The sequence below is a fragment of the Poecile atricapillus genome, chromosome 6, assembly GCF_030490865.1.
Source record: "Poecile atricapillus isolate bPoeAtr1 chromosome 6, bPoeAtr1.hap1, whole genome shotgun sequence".
NCBI lineage: Eukaryota > Metazoa > Chordata > Aves > Passeriformes > Paridae > Poecile > Poecile atricapillus.
In genome coordinates, this window is record NC_081254.1 from 37,994,106 (window position 1) to 38,011,266 (window position 17,161).

At 56.8% G+C, this 17,161-nt stretch overlaps 1 protein-coding gene across 2 annotated transcripts; it reads left to right on the forward strand.

The window, feature by feature from the left end:
* Positions 1-178: 178 nt before the first annotated feature.
* DPYSL4 (dihydropyrimidinase like 4) lies at positions 179-15,314 on the forward strand. Of its 2 annotated transcripts, none has more exons than XM_058841662.1 (14): positions 179-505; positions 2,971-3,059; positions 3,341-3,525; positions 4,698-4,862; positions 6,159-6,220; positions 6,312-6,392; positions 8,729-8,797; positions 8,879-8,999; positions 9,648-9,804; positions 9,930-10,071; positions 11,132-11,302; positions 12,130-12,309; positions 13,680-13,851; positions 14,422-15,314. In XM_058841662.1, exons 1-14 carry the CDS (start codon positions 191-193, stop codon positions 14,511-14,513), a joined length of 2,001 nt encoding a protein of 666 aa, XP_058697645.1. In that variant the 5' UTR covers positions 179-190; the 3' UTR covers positions 14,514-15,314. The 2 variants fall into 2 exon arrangements, with proteins under 2 accessions (XP_058697645.1, XP_058697646.1); XM_058841663.1 differs by lacking the exon at positions 179-505 and adding an exon at positions 1,264-1,368.
* The last annotated feature ends 1,847 nt before the right edge of the window (positions 15,315-17,161 follow it).

A 17,161-nucleotide genomic window follows, 5' to 3' on the forward strand; every position in this document is an offset into this window, starting at 1 on the left:
GAGTTCACCCCGGGGCAGCCAAGCCCGCGCTGTCTCTGCCATCACAGACGCAGGGAGATGTCACCTCCCGCTCGTACGTGGGGACAGGCACGGGTGGATGGGCACCGGGAGGGGCGGGGGGTCCTCGGGCGGCTCTTAACGCGGCGCTGGGCTCTCCTGGGCAGGAGCGGCTGCGGGAGGTGCCGGGCCCATGTCGGGGCGGCAGCAGGAGCCTCTGCCCGCCTGCTTTGCGGGGCTGGGTGCGGGCAGCCCGCGGCCGCGGCAGAAGCGCGGCGGGATGTTCTGCAGCGTGGAGGATGCCTTCGACAACAAGACGCTGAACTTCGCCTCGCTCGCTGCCTCCGGAACGGCAACACCCGTCGGGGGGCAGCGCCGGGACACCCACCCGGGACCGAGCCCCGACGCGGCACCGAGCCCCGAACCCGAACCCGGCCCCGGCCCCGGAGCGGCCGCGCTGCCCCCGAGAGCCGCCGCTCCGGCCGCGCTGCCCGACGGCTGCCGGCAGGTAACGGGACCGGGCCGGGCCGGGGGCGCGCCGGGAGCCGAGAGCGCGCCGGGAGGGCGAGCGGGAACCCGTCCGGCTGTGTCCGGTCCTGTCCGGTCCGGCTGTGTCCGGTCCTGTCCGGTCCGGCTGTGCTCCTGCCGTCCTGTCCGGTCCGGCTGTGTCCGGTCCGGTCCGGTCCGGCTGTGTCCGGTCCTGTCCGGTCCGGCTGTGCTCCTGCCGTCCAGTCCGGTCCGGTCCGGTCCGGTCCGGCTGTGCTCCTGCCGTCCGGTCCGGTCCGGCTGTGTCCGGTCCTGTCCGGTCCGGCTGTGTCCGGTCCTGTCCGGTCCGGCTGTGCTCCTGCCGTCCGGTCCGGTCCGGCTGTGTCCAGTCCGGTCCGGTCCGGCTGTGCTCTTGCCGTCCGGTCCGCTCCGGTCCGGCTGTGTCCGGTCCTGTCCGGTCCGGCTGTGCTCCTGCCGTCCAGTCCGGTCCGGTCCGCTCCGGTCCCGTCCCTGCGGCCCGCGGCGGGAGCGGGCTCGGGGGCCACTCGTGCGGCGCGGGTTTGAGCGGGGCAGGGGCGGAGGCACCGAGCGCTTTTCTCCCGGGGCGGAGGCACCGAGCGCTTTTCTCCCGGGGCTCAGGGCTGTGAGCGGGGCAGGGGCGGAGGCACCGAGCGCTTTTCTCCCGGGGCTCAGGGCTGTGAGCGGGGCAGGGGCGGAGGCACCGAGCGCTTTTCTCCCGGGGCTCAGGGCTGTGAGCGGCCCCGGCGGGCGGGGGCGCGCACGCAGGCGGGCACGCGCGGCGGGCACGCGCGGCAGCCCCGCACGGAGGTGGCGGAGGCGGCGGCGATGTCGCAGCCGGGCAGGAGGAGCGGGACCCGCGGCACGGTGAGGGCACGGTGAGGGCTCCCCGCGGGCCGGGGGCTGCGGGGCCCAGGGGGCTGCGAGCCGGGGCCGGGCCGGGGGTCGCTCCGGCCGGCGGAGATGGAGCGGGACGGGCGGTCCGGGACAGCCGGGGAACGCCGCGGGCTCCCGCCCGCCCCGGGGTGCTCGCCCGGCGGTGCCGGTACCCCCGGTGCCGGTGTTCGCCGTGCCCAGCCCCTGCCCCGTCCGCCCCGCTCCGCTCCTTTGTGTCGCGGCCCGGCCGGAGCCCGGCGGTCCCGGCGCTTTGTCCCGGGGCCGCCCCGGGGGGACAAAGGCGGGCGGGCTCCGGAGTGTCCCCGGTTCCCTGTGCCCCGGGCCGGGAGAGGCGCTCCGGGAACGCGTTCAGTGCTGGCTGCGCTCGGCAGAGTGAGAGCATCCCGCGGCTCCTGCTCCGCTCCTCAGCCCGGGCTCCCCGGGAGGGGATTCCCTTCTCCCGGAGCCAGCGCTTCCCAGCAGGAGTCGGGACAAATCCCTCGATTGCGATGCCTTGCGCTTTGTTTTTTCGCCTTTCGCTGGCTCGTGGCAGAGCTCCCGTGGGGAAAGCCCGGTGGGAGCCGGGGACCAGCCGCGTTCCTGGGCTGCGGGAGCTGGGGATGGGCTGGGGATGAGGGTGAGGATGAGGATGAGGATGAGGATGAGGATGGGGATGGGGATGGGCTGGGGATGAGGGTGAGGATGAGGATGGGGATGGGGATGGGGTGAAGATGGGCCCCATAAGGGGAGGGGCCGTCAGGCTCTCCCGTGGGGCAGCAACACTGAGGCTCCTTTTGATTGATGTTATGGGACAAGGGGAAACAATAAAGACAATGAATCCTCGACAGTTCAAAAAAGATAGGAATGCAATTCTTGAATTTTCCTTTTATATGCCAGCGATGCTCTTTTAAACAAGCCCCAAAGTGTTTCTAGGCAGTTTTGCCTCAGGTCCCGGCTCTTTGTGGTGCAGCATCTCCAGGCTGTGCTGCCACGTGCTCGGCCGTCCCTCGGTTTGTGCCCAGGCTGTGCTCTTTGTGTTGTCCATTTCAGCACTGGAAATAATGTTTCAACACCAGAGAGCAGGAAATGAATCCTGTGAAATTAGGCTGCAGCTCCACATAGACATCAGTGCTGCTGCTCAATAAATTTTCTAGTTAAAGATTCTGGGTGAAGATTTTGCAAATCTGAAAACTGTGCCAGTGTCTGGCTTTGAAGTGAGGCAAGTCCTCGAGGCTTTATCTGCCCCTGACTGTGAGAAGGAATGAATGGCAATAAATTTCCAGGTTAATGAGATGCACTGAGCTGAGGGAGGAGGCAGGAGCACAGCTCAGCCCTCGGAGCTGGGGGTGCCCAGGGCTGGAAGGCTCAGTGATGAACCCCTGGCTCCTGCCACCCTTCATGGAGCTGTGCTCCTCCAAATGACAATTTCGTATGGTTCCCCTTGCAAATGCAGTTGTAGAATCGTCTGGATAGTCACTGAACTTGAGTGATTGGAGGGAAAACATTAAATCTAGATTTACTTAAAGCTTGGAATGAGTAAAGTGGAATCCAAACAAAAGAATCTTTAAAAAACTGTGACTTTTTTCCCATTAGAGTGAGCAGCTTCTAATCAAAGGAGGAAAAATCGTCAATGATGATCAGTCATTTTATGCAGACGTTTATGTGGAGGATGGCTTAATAAAGTAAGTTAAAAATTTATGTTTGCTAATGTAATTTCTTAGAATGATACAGTACCCTGGGATTTGAACAAGGTTCCTTCCTTCCCATCATTTTTTTCTTGAAAATCTTTTAGAAAAATAAAGGCAGCATTTTAGAGTAGTGTCAAGAAAGAGCTAGACTGGGGTAGTTCTGCAGCTGGAAAGAATTGCAAAGCACTGGCAGCCTGGGGAGGAGCAACAGAGGCTGTTTTGGCTTGCTCTCCTCAGAGCTGTTGCCAGTTAAGAGATGTTGATTTCCTTTCCAGACAGATGGGAGAGAACCTGCTGGTTCCCGCTGGCACCAGGACCATCGATGCCTACGGGCAGCTGGTGATGCCGGGGGGCATCGACGTCCACACGCGGCTGCAGGCGCCCGCCGTGGGCATGAGCTCGGCCGATGGATTCTTCCAGGGCACCAAGGCAGCGCTGGCAGGAGGCACCACCATGATCAGTAAGAGGGGACACGTCCCAGCACCCCTTTCCTAGCAAAATACCCCAGGCCTGGAGTCGCTGCAGGGATGTTTATTCACCTTCACGGCACAGAAATGTCCATTTCTGCTGGACAAATCTAAACAGCACAAAGCTCATTGAAGGTGTTGTGTACTGTGCAGAACCCCCTTCCCTTGCTGCATGTGGGTATTAAAAATATGAGCCTGCTCCTGCCTCATCTCATCAGGGAGCAAAACACAGGAACATTTTAACCATCTTTTATTATGTTTTTAACAGCTTTGCAAGTGTGGGGGTTTTCTGAGTTTCTTGGCTTTAAGCACAGGCTCCGTTTTTGTGTTAATGTGTAATAATTTTGCTCTCTGTTTTGTTCCTGTTCCATTCCCAAGAGCCACTGTGGTATGTGACTGCAGGAGCAGTCTCAGCAGTCCTGGCACAGCTCCCCACCGAGCCCAGAGCTGGGAGAAGCGTTGGGCAGGGGGCTCTGCCCGTGGGAAATGCCCCAGAGCAGAAGCAGCCACCAGCAGGGCTGTGCTGGCTGAGGAGAGGATGGCACAGCCGTGGCTTGGCCTTTGCTTGCTGTGTTTGTGTCTCTGTTGGGGAGAGCTGCTGGCTGTTCTCTCAGCAGCGCGGTGGGACGGGATACGAGCTGTTCCCAGCACAGCAGGCTGTGGTGGGACACGGTGACAGGTGTTTTCCTGTCCCTCATGTGATGGTGTCCCCACAGTTGAACACGTGTGGCGGGACACAGTGCCAGGTGTGTCCCTCACACAGCAGTGTCCCCACACGTGTGACAGGACACAGTGCCAGGTGTTTTCCTGTCCCTGACATGGTGCTGTCCCCACAGTTGAACACGTGTGGTGGGACACAGTGCCAGGTGTTTTCCTGTCCCTGACATGGTGGTGTCCCCACAGTTGAACACGTGTGACAGGACACGGTGCCAGGTGTTTTCCTGTCCCTCACACGGTGCTGTCCCCACAGTTGAACACGTGTGACAGGACACGGTGCCAGGTGTTTTCCTGTCCCTCACATGGTGCTGTCCCCACAGTTGAACACGTGTGACAGGACACAGTGCCAGGTGTTTTCCTGTCCCTCACGTGGTGCTGTCCCCACAGTTGAACACGTGTGACAGGACACAGTGCCAGGTGTGTCCCTCACACGGTGCTGTCCCCACAGTTGAACACGTGTGCCCAGACGTGGGGAGCAGTCTCCTGGCCTCCTACGAGCAGTGGCGCAGCCGCGCTGACAGCCAGGCCTGCTGTGACTACGGGCTGAGCGTGGACATCCCGCGCTGGCACGAGAGCCTGAGGGAGGAGCTGGAGGCCCTGGTCAAGGACAAGGGTAAGGGCAGAGGGACCCCAGAGGGGTTGGGGTCACTGCAGGGCCCCGGGGGAGCGGTGACAGCTCCTTCCCGTGTCACCTCCCCATCCCTGGCCGTCCAGGGCAGAGCTGTGGATGGGGTCACTGTCACCAAGTTCCTGCCATGATATCTGGGTCTGTGCCCTCAGCTTTGGGCAGCTGGCAGCCTGGTCATGGAAAGGGATGTTGGAAGCTAAAGGAGCAGGGCTGGCCATGCTGATGTACAGAAAAAGCATTTCAATAAAAATCTCCAAGAGAGGGTTTAGAGAAGGAAACCCAGCTTTAAACATTCCATAGTGATTCCATTGTGCCTGTAACTCCTGGGCATCCCGAGGTGTCTGTGGGACATGGCTCTCTGGAAAGCAGGAAAGTAGACCACGAGACAGGGATTCATGCATTCATTAATACCTACTGCCATGTTTGGAACTACATTTTCCTTCAGATATGCTAATGCAGAGCTAAATGTCTTCAGTGTAATTTGTAGTCTTGCAAGCAAGGGTTTAATTGGCCAATTACCATAGAAATTCACAGTGAATTTCCTATTAAAATGCAGAGAGGCTGAAGTAATGGAGATGTTCCTTGGAACACTTAGGAAATACAGCTGTAATTTGATCATGGTTTGGTGTTGCTTATTGCCTCTATCCATACAAAATACAGCAGCAATTCAGAGAATCGTGGAATGGTTTGGATTGGAAAGGACCTAATCCCATTCCCTGTCTTCCACTTCTTGACCTTCCCCTGTCCCAGCTGCTCCAGCCCCAATGTCCAGCCTGGCCTTGGGCACTGCCAGGGATCCAGGGGCAGCCCCAGCTGCTCTGGGCACCTGGGACAGGGCCTGCCCACCCTGCCAGGAACAATTCCTGCCCAAAATCCCATCCAGCCCTGCCCTCTGCCACTGGCAGCCATTCCCTGGCTCCTGTCTGTCCACCCCTTGTCCCAAATTTGAGGATAAGCCACAGACTGAAGCCACCACTGGAGGAAAACCAGCCTGGGAGTGAGGCAGCTGAGTGTGCATTTGGAGCCAGTCACAGAGGGCACCTAACCCCAAACATGGACCACAAGGGTTTCATTTTTTGGTTCAGGTGCACTATAAAGTAGGGGTTTATTGTTTTTCACAACTCCCAAGCTTTGTGTGCTTGTGGGACCTTTCCCACATCAGCCCTTGGCTTTGCTTTGCTTCCAGTGTAACCCTCACCAGCACAACCCCCTGGTTCACCCACCCCAGGGCAGTGAGTTCTCCGAGGGACAAAGCCACAGGTGTCATTTTCTTTTCTCAAGGTGTGAACTCCTTCCTGGTGTTCATGGCTTACAAGGACAAGCTGCAGTGCACTGATGGCCAGGTAGGACACCTGCATGCAGGGAAAGCCAAGCCTCACACGGAGCCACGGGGGTGTGACGGGGCTGAGCCGGGCTCCTGCTGTGTCTTGGCAGATGTACGAGATCTTCTGCATCATCCGGGACCTGGGGGCCATCGCCCAGGTGCACGCGGAGAACGGAGACATCATCGAGGAGGTGCTGAGTTTGTGTCCACTGACACCTGGGGGGGACCAGGGCACTGGGGAGGAGAATCCCTGGCCCTGTCCCTGTCCCTGCCCTGTCCCTGTCCCTGCTCCTGTCCCTGTCCCTGTCCCTGCCCTGTCCCTGCCCTGCCCCTGTCCCTGTCCTTGTCCCTGTCCCTGTCCCTGTCCCTGTCCCTGTCCCTGTCCCTGCCCTGTCCCTGCCCTGCCCCTGTCCCTGTCCCTGTCCCTGTCCCTGTCCCTGCCCTGTCCCTGTCCCTGTCCTTGTCCCTGTCCCTGTCCCTGCCCTGTCCCTGCCCTGTCCCTGTCACTGTCCCTGCCCTGTCCCTGCCCTGTCCTTGTCCCTGTCCCTGTCCCTGCCCCTGTCCCTGTCCCTGTCCTTGTCCCTGTCCCTGCCCTGTCCCTGTCCTGTCCCTGTCCCTGTCCCTGTCCCTGCCCCTGTCCCTGTCCCTGTCCCCTGTCCCTGCCCTGTCCCTGTCCCTGTCCCTGCCCCTGCCCCTGCCCTGTCCCTGTCCCTGCCCCTGTCCCTGCTCCTGTCCCTGTCCCTGTCCCTGTCCCCATCCCTGTCCCTGCCCCTGCCCTGTCCCTGTCCCTGCCCTGTCCCTGTCCCTGTCCTGTCCCTGTCCTGTCCCTGTCCTGTTCCTGTCCCTGTCCCTGTCCCTGTCCCTGTCCCTGTCCCTGCCCTGCCCCTGTCCCTGTCCCTGTCCCTGTCCCTGTCCCTGTCCCTGCCCTGTCCCTGTCCCTGTCCCTGTCCCTGTCCCTGTCCCTGTCCCTGCCCTGTCCTGTCCCTGTCCCTGTCCCTGTCCCTGTCCCTGCCCTTGTCCTGTCCTGTCCTTGTCCCTGTCCCTGTCTCTGTCCCTGCCCCTGCCCCTGCCCCTGTCCCTGTCCGTGTCCCTGTCCCTGTCCCTGTCCCTGCCCTGTCCCTGGCCCTGGCCCTGGCCCTGCCTTGTCCCTGTCCCTGTCCCTGGCCCTGTCCCTGTCCCTGCCCTGTCCCTGTCCCTGCCCTGCTCCTGTCCCTGCTCCTGTCCCTGTCCCTGTCCTTGTCCCTGTCCCTGTCCCTGCCCTGTCCCTGTTCTGTCCCTGCCCTGCCTGAGGAGCTGGTGCCCCAGAGCTTGGAGGGAACAGGACCCTGTGTAGCAGCATGGGCAGGCAGGATCAGGGTGTCCTGTGGAATCATCAGTGTCCTCATGGATCTTCACGTGTGCTTGGGTTCCCAAAAAGCACTTTGGGGGTTCCTGAGGGATCACTGACTGCCTTCAGTGATGCTTTATCCCAATATCTGTCATGTTTAGGAGTTCAGATTACTTGAGAAAATCAGGAGGCTTGAGGCTTTTACAGTAATGTCCGTGACACTGGCAGTATTTAACTCCACACAGTATCAGCACTTGGGAATTCCTTGGTGTTCCAGCCTCTGCTCATGTGCCTTATTTTTGCTTTTTATCTGGTGAAAAGGCAGTCTTGGCTCCAGCCTCAGTCAGACACACCAGCTAGAGTTAGACTGGCAGTTCCTTTAGCTCACGGTCACGCCAGTGTTCACTCTGGTGTGGGAGGAAGGCTGAACTGAAAGCCAGATCCAATCCTTCAAATGGGTTTATTTGAACAAACAGGATAGAGGCTAATTCCCACCTCCTGGGATTTTATCTGGAAAGCTGTTTCTCTGCTGGCTGTGGAGCATGCCGTGACCCCAGGCAGCTCAGAGCTGCAGCAGTGTTTCTGTAAGCCACCAGGGTGGTGACACCTGAGCCCTGGGGACACACTTGGAGGAGATCTGTGACAAGAATACAGACAAATAAGCACCCTCTAAGAGCAGGGTCCTTTAAAGGATCCTGTGGGATCTGCTCTGTGCTGTTGAATAACTTCCCTGCATTAGTTCCAGCTGACTGGGAGGTTGTTTGGTACAGAGCAGCACAGAGGGGACAGGCTGTGTGCTGGACATCTGCGTTCAGATGCCACGTGAGTGACCTGGGACATCCAGAGCTCACCTCAGCATCTGTCACCGTGGGTTGCCTTTCCTCAGTGCCACGTGGCGAAGTGCAGAGGGACAGGAATGCTGGGGAGAGGTGGCACTTGCTGCACCCTGGCAGTGTCACATCCTGTGCCATACCCAGCAGCTCCCACGCAGGCGCGTTTCTGCAGCACAGGACAGGTCTGAGGGAGTGTCCCCAGGGTGAGTGGGATGTCCCTGTGGAGTGTCCCATGGCCCCTGCTTGGGTGGGTTCCTGCCTTGTCCCCCGCCCCCGGCTGGCTCTGGACAGGGTGTGCAGTGTCCCGTGGTGCTCCAGCGGGCTGTGCCCATCACTGACTGCTCTCTCCTTCCTCCTCACCCCCCAGGAGCAGAAGAGGCTGCTGGAGCTGGGGATCACGGGCCCGGAGGGGCACGTCCTGAGCCGCCCCGAGGAGGTAACGCCATCGCCCTCGCGCCAAGCCCCGGGCGCGCCGTGCAGGGGCTGGGACACCTGTGTCGTGTTCTTGTGCCCGCAGGTGGAGGCAGAGGCCGTGTTCCGTGCCATCACCATCGCCAGGCAGGCCAACTGCCCCCTCTACGTCACCAAGGTCATGAGCAGGGCTGCCGCAGACGTCCTGGCGCAGGCGAAGAGGAGAGGTAACGCGCTGGGCTGCGCGGGCAGTCACCGAGCTCCAAACCAGCCGGGAATCTCATTCTGACCAGGAAGGTCTGAGGAGTCCTCATCTCCTGAGCTCCCCCATCATCTCCTGAGCTCCCCCACACTCGTGGGGCCCTGAGGCTTGTGTGGTTTCCATGGTAGGGTGTGCCAGAGCTAATTGCTTGGAGCTGGGACGATTGGAAGGGATGTGCTGGAAACTGTGACACTTCTGTCTTGGCAGACACAGCTGAGAAAGGGGAATAATCCACTTATGGTCGTTTGAATGAGAAACAGACGTGGAGCAAGCTCCAAATTCTGGCTGGGGGGGAGTGGGAAGGGCTGGGATCAATCCTGTTGGGTGCAGGGTGGAAGGGGGAGCAGTCACCGCTTTCCCCGGCCTGGTGGCTGCCAGGCAGGCCCAGGTTTGGTTTAAAGGAAGGCGTGACAGTTTGTAGGAAGCTGTGCCTGGTGTAAGGAGAGGACAGACGGATCCAGAACTTGATTTGACAGTGTCTCCCAGTCATCTGAGATAATCTAAAGGATGGGTGAGAGCCCGAGGTGCTGGGAGCGCTGAATGAAGTGGAACTGTCGCGTGTGGCTGTGTGGCTGTGCCCGTGCTCCCCGCTCACGCCCGCGTCGCTCCGCAGGCGCCGTGGTGTACGGGGAGCCCATCACCGCCAGCCTGGGCACCGACGGCTCCCACTACTGGAGCAAAAACTGGGCCAAAGCCGCCGCCTTCGTCACGTCCCCCCCCATCAGCCCCGACCCCAGCACGCCCGATCACCTCAGCACTCTGCTCTCCAGGTGGGTCCTGGCACACCTGCACCCTGCCCACACCCATTCATGGGCTGCCCAGCAAGGGGGGCTCTGCCGGCCTGGGGGTGCCCTCAGTGCCCCCCTCCCTGACCCCTGCCCTGTCCTGTCCCCAGCGGGGACCTGCAGGTCACCGGCAGTGCCCACTGCACCTTCAGCACTGCGCAGAAGGCCGTGGGCAAGGACAACTTCACCCTCATCCCCGAGGGCACCAACGGCGTGGAGGAGCGGATGTCCGTGGTGTGGGAGAAGTGTGTGGTAGGTGCTGCAGCCGTGGAGCTGGGTGGGAGCACACTGAGCCGTGCCTGTGCTCCAGGCTGTCACAGCCTCGTTAATTCAGACAAGCCAGAGGGCTGACACTGTCTAGACACTGCTGCAGCTTCAGAGAGCTGCTGACGAGAGACTGAGACACACAAATGCCTTTACAGTGTCTTCAAAGGCTGCTGTGCAGGGACTGTCCTCTGCTCTCACTCACAGTCAGCAGGGAGGCTCTCCAGCACCTTCTCCCAAGGGTGGTGAGAGGTTCCTTCCTCCTCACCAGAGGCCTGGGGAGGTGGCTGGGGAGAGGGTGTCCCTCCCCTGGGACATGGCTGTGGCCAGGCCTCCAACTGCCTGTCACTCCTGGCCCCAGCAGTGGGGACAAGTCTCCGTGTCACCTGAGTGTGTGCCTGGCAGCAGGGCTGGGATCTGAGGGTGGGATCAGTCCGTGTCCCTGCCCCCAGTGCACCCCTCCCTGCCAGCATCATCCCTGGGGGGCTCTACCCTGCATCCCACAGAGCAGTCCCTGTGCAGACTGCAGGAGCTTGGGAGCCAAGCCACCCTGAAACCTCCCTTAGGTGGGTTTAGTTCAAACACAAATAGAACTTTTCTTAGGATGACAAGTGAAGATGATAAATAGCACTGGTTAGGTTCACTTCCAGTCTTTCTTCACTGGGCTGTCCTTAACCCACTTCAGTGATCCTGAGATGCCTGTGCAGGAGCTGGAGCCAACCTGTGATGGTCTTGTTTTTCAGAGACTTCAACTTTTGGAGTCCAAGGAAAATAAAACCTGTTTCTCATATCCTTTATCCCACAGGGACAAGGCTCATCCTCACATCCCCTTCCCCTGTAAGCACAGCCCTGTGGCAGTGCAGACCCTCACCCCACGTGGGCACAGGGCTGGCTCCAGCAGCTCCTGCAGTGGGGCAGCAGCAGCCCGGCCGTGGGGAGGGGCTGTGATGTCCCTCTGTGGTGTCCCTCTGTGATGTCCCTATGTGATGTCCCTCTGTGATGTCCCTCTGTGATGTCCCTCTGTGCTGTTTCCTCCTGCCCTCCCCAGGTGCCTGGGAAGATGGATGAGAACGATTTCGTAGCAGTCACCAGCACCAACGCTGCCAAGATCTTCAACTGCTACCCCAGGAAGGGGCGCGTGGCTGTGGGCGCCGACGCAGACCTGGTGCTGTGGAACCCCAAGGCTACAAAAATCATCTCAGCAAAAACCCACAATTTGGTAAAATATATTTCAAATCATTTTCTGGGGCTGGTTTTAGAGTCAGAAGAGATCTGGAAAGCACTGCATGTCCTTGGCAAGATCAGATCATTCAGGAGGGGAGATGTTTGTCTGGGTAAACTGATGAAGGACCTTGCATTTGCTTTTAAAAATACCAGGAAAATATCCTTTTATTGCTGTAAAGGGTGGGATTGGTACTGAGTGACCACTCCAAGACAGTCAGCATCTGGTATGGAAATCTCAAGGTCAGTGTATTTGCTGTGGACTAGAAAAATGTAAGTGCTGAAGTACTGAACTACTGCTAAACTGTAATGTGTATTAGTTAAAGTTTAATATGTATTAAACTATTGCTATCATTTAACATATAATGGTATTAATCTTAACATAATACAGAATTTAAATACTCAATAAAGAATATATAAATAATATAATAATATAAATATAACTTATTAAAATTATTAAACTATTGCTGTAGTTTAATATGATTGGATTTAAGGTTTACCCCAGGACATTTTCTCCATTGCTTCCCATTGGAATCTTGTTATTTAAAATATGTTGTTATTATATTTTATATATATTATATATATTTGTATTATATATATAATATTTCTATAACAGAGATAATATACATATTATATATGTATTGTATATGTTATAATATATAGATATTATTATATGTTGTTATTATATGTGATCTTGTTATTTGAAATGTGAGAGGTTAGTTAGTTCTGACTGATGGTGCACAGGGAGCAGTGTACAAAGTGGGGTCATTGTTGGCCTCCTCTTAAATCCTGCAGGCACTGAATATCAGGGTTTTCTTTTTCCAGAACGTGGAGTACAACATATTTGAAGGCACCGAGTGCCACGGGGTCCCAACCGTGGTCATAAGTCAGGGAAAAGTTGTCCTTGAAGATGGGAATCTGTGCGTCACCCAGGGCTCAGGTCGCTTCATCCCTAGGAAAACATTCCCTGACTTCGTTTATAAACGGATAAAGGCAAGAAACAGGGTAAGGAGAGTTTGATTTATTTATTATTGTGTTTTGATCAGAATCTCTCTGCTTTAGTGTACTGGGGCCACTGGGATGGCAAACCTGCAAGAGCAGCAGGGGTATTATTAATGCTGTTTCTTTCTGGGTGTTGTCGTGTGCCTGGCACCTCAACCAAGAATTCTTAGTATTAGAGCTAATGACAGTTTTATTAGCCTATTAAAATGTTACAAAGCAAAAATATGACTTTCAGTAAAAGTTTGGGGTTTTTTTTGTTGGTTTTTTTGTTTCTGTTTTTGTTTTTCTTCCGCACTGAGGTGGAGGGAGGAATTTCTCTCCTACCTGTGCTAGGGAAGTTTCTGTTGCTGCATTCCCAGTGTTGTCTCTGCAGCCATTGGAGGGTAAGGGATGTACATCCTGCAGGCACTGGAAATGCAGTAAAATAAATCCTTCTGTGTGCTGGCACAGCTTTGCAGAGACACAAAGACACGTAAATATGTAAATGCTTCTTGACAGCTCTGTCCTCCTTCCCTTTTCCCTGTGCTACTGCAGACACTGTAATTGTGCATCCTACACGAAGGCAGAGCAGGAATCAAACCCAAATTAGCTGCAGTGGCAGGAGCCCCGACTGGTGTGCCTCAGGGTGTCTGGAGGGCAGCATGGGGATGTGCCAGCTCCCTGCACGGTGGGAAGGGGACCCAGAGAAGGTGTAGATGCCCCATCCCTGGAGGTGTCCAAGGCCAGGTTGAAATTCCTTTTAAGAGCATGGATTCCACCCATTCCCAGCACTGCCAGGGCCAGCACTGCCCCGTGTCCCCAGGTGCCACATCCACAGGGCTTTGAAGTCTCTCCAGGGATGGGCAGTCCCTGGACAGCTGTGCCAGGGCAGGGCAGCCCTTCCCACGGAGGAATGTTCCGTATCTGTCGCTCTATTAGGAACGGCGAGGAGAACGACACAGACTCTCTAGGAGTTAATCAGGAGAACTTCTCGTAGTTTATTACTTCAGGTCTGTTTCACAGACCGATATGTGGAAAGTACAGAAAGGAAACTCTTATTGGTTAGTAAACTACTACATCACCATCATTGGTCAGTGGGGCACAGCACCCCCTGACTTTCTCTTGCAGAGAAAACAAGGGACAGAGAAACAACACCTGCAAGGCTGTTTTCTGTCCCTGAGGATTGTTTTAAATCCTCCTTAAAACTTCCCAGGCCACTTTCTCAGGCAGGACTGAGAAAGCTGTGTGGCCTGCAATTCTACAGGCACTTTGCTGCCTGTTTCAGAGTTAGCATCCACACGTATCCAGCGTGAGCCTCCCGCGGCACGGCTGCAGGCTGTTCCCCCGGGCTGTGGCCGTCCCTCGCGGTGGCTGACGCTGTTCTCCCCCTGCAGCTGGCCGAGGTTCACGGCGTGCCCCGGGGGATGTACGACGGGCCGGTGCACGAGGTGCCGGCCAGCGTCAGGGCCGTGGCGCCCGGCGCGGCGTCGCGCATCGCGCCCGGCACCGGCAAAGCCGCGCCCGCGCCCGTGCGCAACCTGCACCAGTCCGGCTTCAGCCTGTCCGGTACGTGGGGCCCAGAGAGGGGGGGCCTGGGCGGGGAGCAATGGAAACTTCATTTCTAATCGGTAATAAAGCAGCTTGTCCAGTGGCAGCAGCCAAGGGACCAAGTGCAGCACAGAAAGCTCTGGAGTGCTCTGCAGTATTTATGTCAACACACAAAGCCTGTCAGAGGCTCTGTTCCCAGGAGCCAGAGCAGGCAGTGATTCAGCACCATTGATTCTGCAGAAACCTGCCCAGCAGCTGTCAGGAGCTCGGAAAGCCAATGCTCTGCCCTAAAATCAGTTCCATAATGGTTTTTTAGCTGGTTGGTGCAGATGGGTCCCATATTGTTTGACCAGTCCCCACATTTTGTTACGCACAAAATGTATTTATAGGAAAGCCATTTATAAATCTTCCAGAAAGAAAAAATAAAAAAATGAAGAAGTTCAGGCAAATACAGCCACTGCAAACTGTGCTGTGCTCATAGAGTGTCCAAAATGACTTATAATGAATTGATTAGTACTTCCTGAGGAAATGTTTTCTGGTTGTGGCATTTAAAGCAGTGGGACTGCCCTGCTCTCTGCTCTCCCCCAGGGTCACAGGCAGATGATCACATTGCCCGGCGCACGGCGCAGAAGATCATGGCCCCGCCGGGCGGGAGGTCCAACATCACCTCGCTGTCCTGACGCTGTCCTGGCTCTGTCCTGACGCTCTCCTGGTGCTGTCCTGGCGCTGTCCTGGCGCTGTCCCCACACCGGGCGCCGCCAGGTCCTGCGGGAAGGGGCCGGTGGGCTGCTCTCCACGCAGGAGGACGAGCGAGCGGCGCTCGCCAGCTGTGCCAGCCCTTCCCTCGTAGGTAGAAAGTAGAGTGGTCCCTGAGGTAGCTCCCAGTGGGTTCTCTGTCAGTGTTCCTTCGCTAGCTGCTAGGAAAGCCCTTCCTTTCCCCGTGCATGCGGCACCGCCACCTCCCCAGCGCTGCGGGGCCAGCTGGGGCGGACATGAAGGCACATCCAGGCTGGATCACGCTCTTTTCCAGCAGCATCCCCTGCCCGCTCACATCAGAGGGCTTCTGACCGATGAGCACTTCCATGGTTTCCAGTCAGAGCCCTCCGCCCTGGCCGTGCTCCCGGAGCCACCCCAGCCCGTGTGTCCCCTGGCAGTCACAGCTCAGGGGTGGCTGCAGCCCCGTGTCCTGGGGCAGAGAGGTGCTGGCCCTCCACTGGCCATGCTGTGGGCCAGTGTCCTTCTCCCAGCCTTGTTTTTTAAAGGTTATTTATACAGTTTTTCAAGAACTGAGTGTGAGTCCAACACCCAATACCAGGGCTCGTTTGGAGGCCAGGTGCATGCGACACACTTTTTTATAGAGATTATTCTAGCCCAGTTATTATATTTAAAGGTGTGTACATAGAGTAAACCTCTGGCCATAGAGCCATGCATGTACCTCCAGGAATGGCTTTCTGTTCCTGTCTGCTCCTTGCTTGGAATAAACTTGGTTGGAAACCACAACGGTGGAAGTGGTTAATCCACCTGAGTCCATTTTGCTGTTTTCTTCCTTTGAGTTCTTCTGGGTGAGGTTTGTACCATCCCATCCCGACTTGCAGGTTACTGTGCTTCCCTTGGAGGGGGAGAGGCTCGTCATGAGCAGTGTGGGCACAGTCCCACCCTTCTCCTCAGCCCTGCCCACAGCTCCAGGAGAGGGGCTGGTTTCCCCCAGGCCCACGCTGGTTCCAGTGCTGCTGAGACATCGTGACAGGTCCGTGAGACTCTGATTTCCCTCGGGCACTGCTGGGCTCGGGTCTCCAGCTCTGTCTCAGCCAGGCACGAGAAAGGGAGCAGGGCTTGTGCTGGCACAAGCAGGGATCTGATTTGTGAGTGGGAGCTGGAACCACACATACAGCAGCTCCAGATACACAAATCCATGAATTAGGAATGAACCCACAAATGTAAACCAGGGAGGGATGTAATTTTTTGTTGGTTTTGGTTTTTTGATTTTTTTATTATCTGATATGACCTACATTTCACAGCTTAATGCTGCAGTAATTTCTGCATTGAGCATATGCATTGAGCATATGGAAATGTATTTAGATGTTTTACATCTAATTTTAACATAATTTCATTTGTTGATTTTCTGATTTTTTCTGAAATTGCACCAAGGCAATTAACATCTAGTGGAAGCTGTCCCTGCCATGGCAGGGGGTAGAATAAGAAGGTCCCTTCCAACCCAAACTATTTATGATTCTGTGACCTCTTCCTGAATAGCGCTTAAATTACATCAGCAGGAAATCCATAAGGAATGGGAAAGACCAAAGTTTCAGTCTGATGGCAGTGACCCCCCATCACCCCAACATCCATGGGGTGACAGGGACACCCAACACCCCCAGCTTGTAAACACTTAGCAGAGGAAGTCCCAAGGGCCCTGTGCTGTAAATGTTGTTTTTCCCACAGTTTGCCTGGTTTGTGCCAGGCCCCCATGGCCAGTGAGGAGCCAGCACAGACACTGTTCCCTCTCCCCCATCACCCAGGTGAGGCGCCTCCACCCTCTGTGCCAGCCCAAGGCTCAAACCCTGCCAGCCCTTCCCTTACCGAGGGAGGGTTTGCATTTATTCCCTCTGTCAGGGAGCTGTCGGAGCCAGCACAGCTGCCCCAGCCTCCTCTCAACGCAGGGATCAGAGCCAGCAGCATCTCTGCAGCTCTCCCGGTGCCAGCAGAGGCTGAGCTGAGCCCCACAGCCGCCTGCTAATGGAGCCAGAGCCTCCAGGAAACATCCCCCATGGCACACACACGGTCTGTGGCCCTAATTCCTTTGGACAGCTTTCCTGCAGGCTCTGGGTCAGGGACACTGAGGAAACGCTCCCTGCCCTTGACAGGGGCGCATCTCTGGCTCTGCAGCACCACGGCTGTGATGGAGGAGCCCCAGGTCCCTGCACTTGTGTCTGGGGTGGGGATGGACTCCTCTGTTCCCTGCAGGGCAGCAGTGCTCCTTAAGGGGCAAATGAGGTGTCAGACAGGCACTGAACTATGCCTGTGCTTATCCCTGGCTTTCCATGCTCACTGTGTCTTTTTTCTGTATTTTTATTTTGCATGGCTTCCCATTGCCACAGGGTAGGGTCAGATGTGGAAGTGGGAAGGAATTGTTCCCTGGGAGGGTGGGGAGGCTCTGGCACAGGTTACCTGTAGAAGCTGCTCCTGGATCCTGAAGTGTCCAAGGCCAGGCTGGACACTTGCTCCATGTGTCCCTGCCATGGCAGGGTAGAGCAAGCTTTAATGTCCCTTCTCACACAGCCCATTCTGCAGTTCTGTGGTTCTGTGATTTCCCCCACGTCCAGCACCTTGA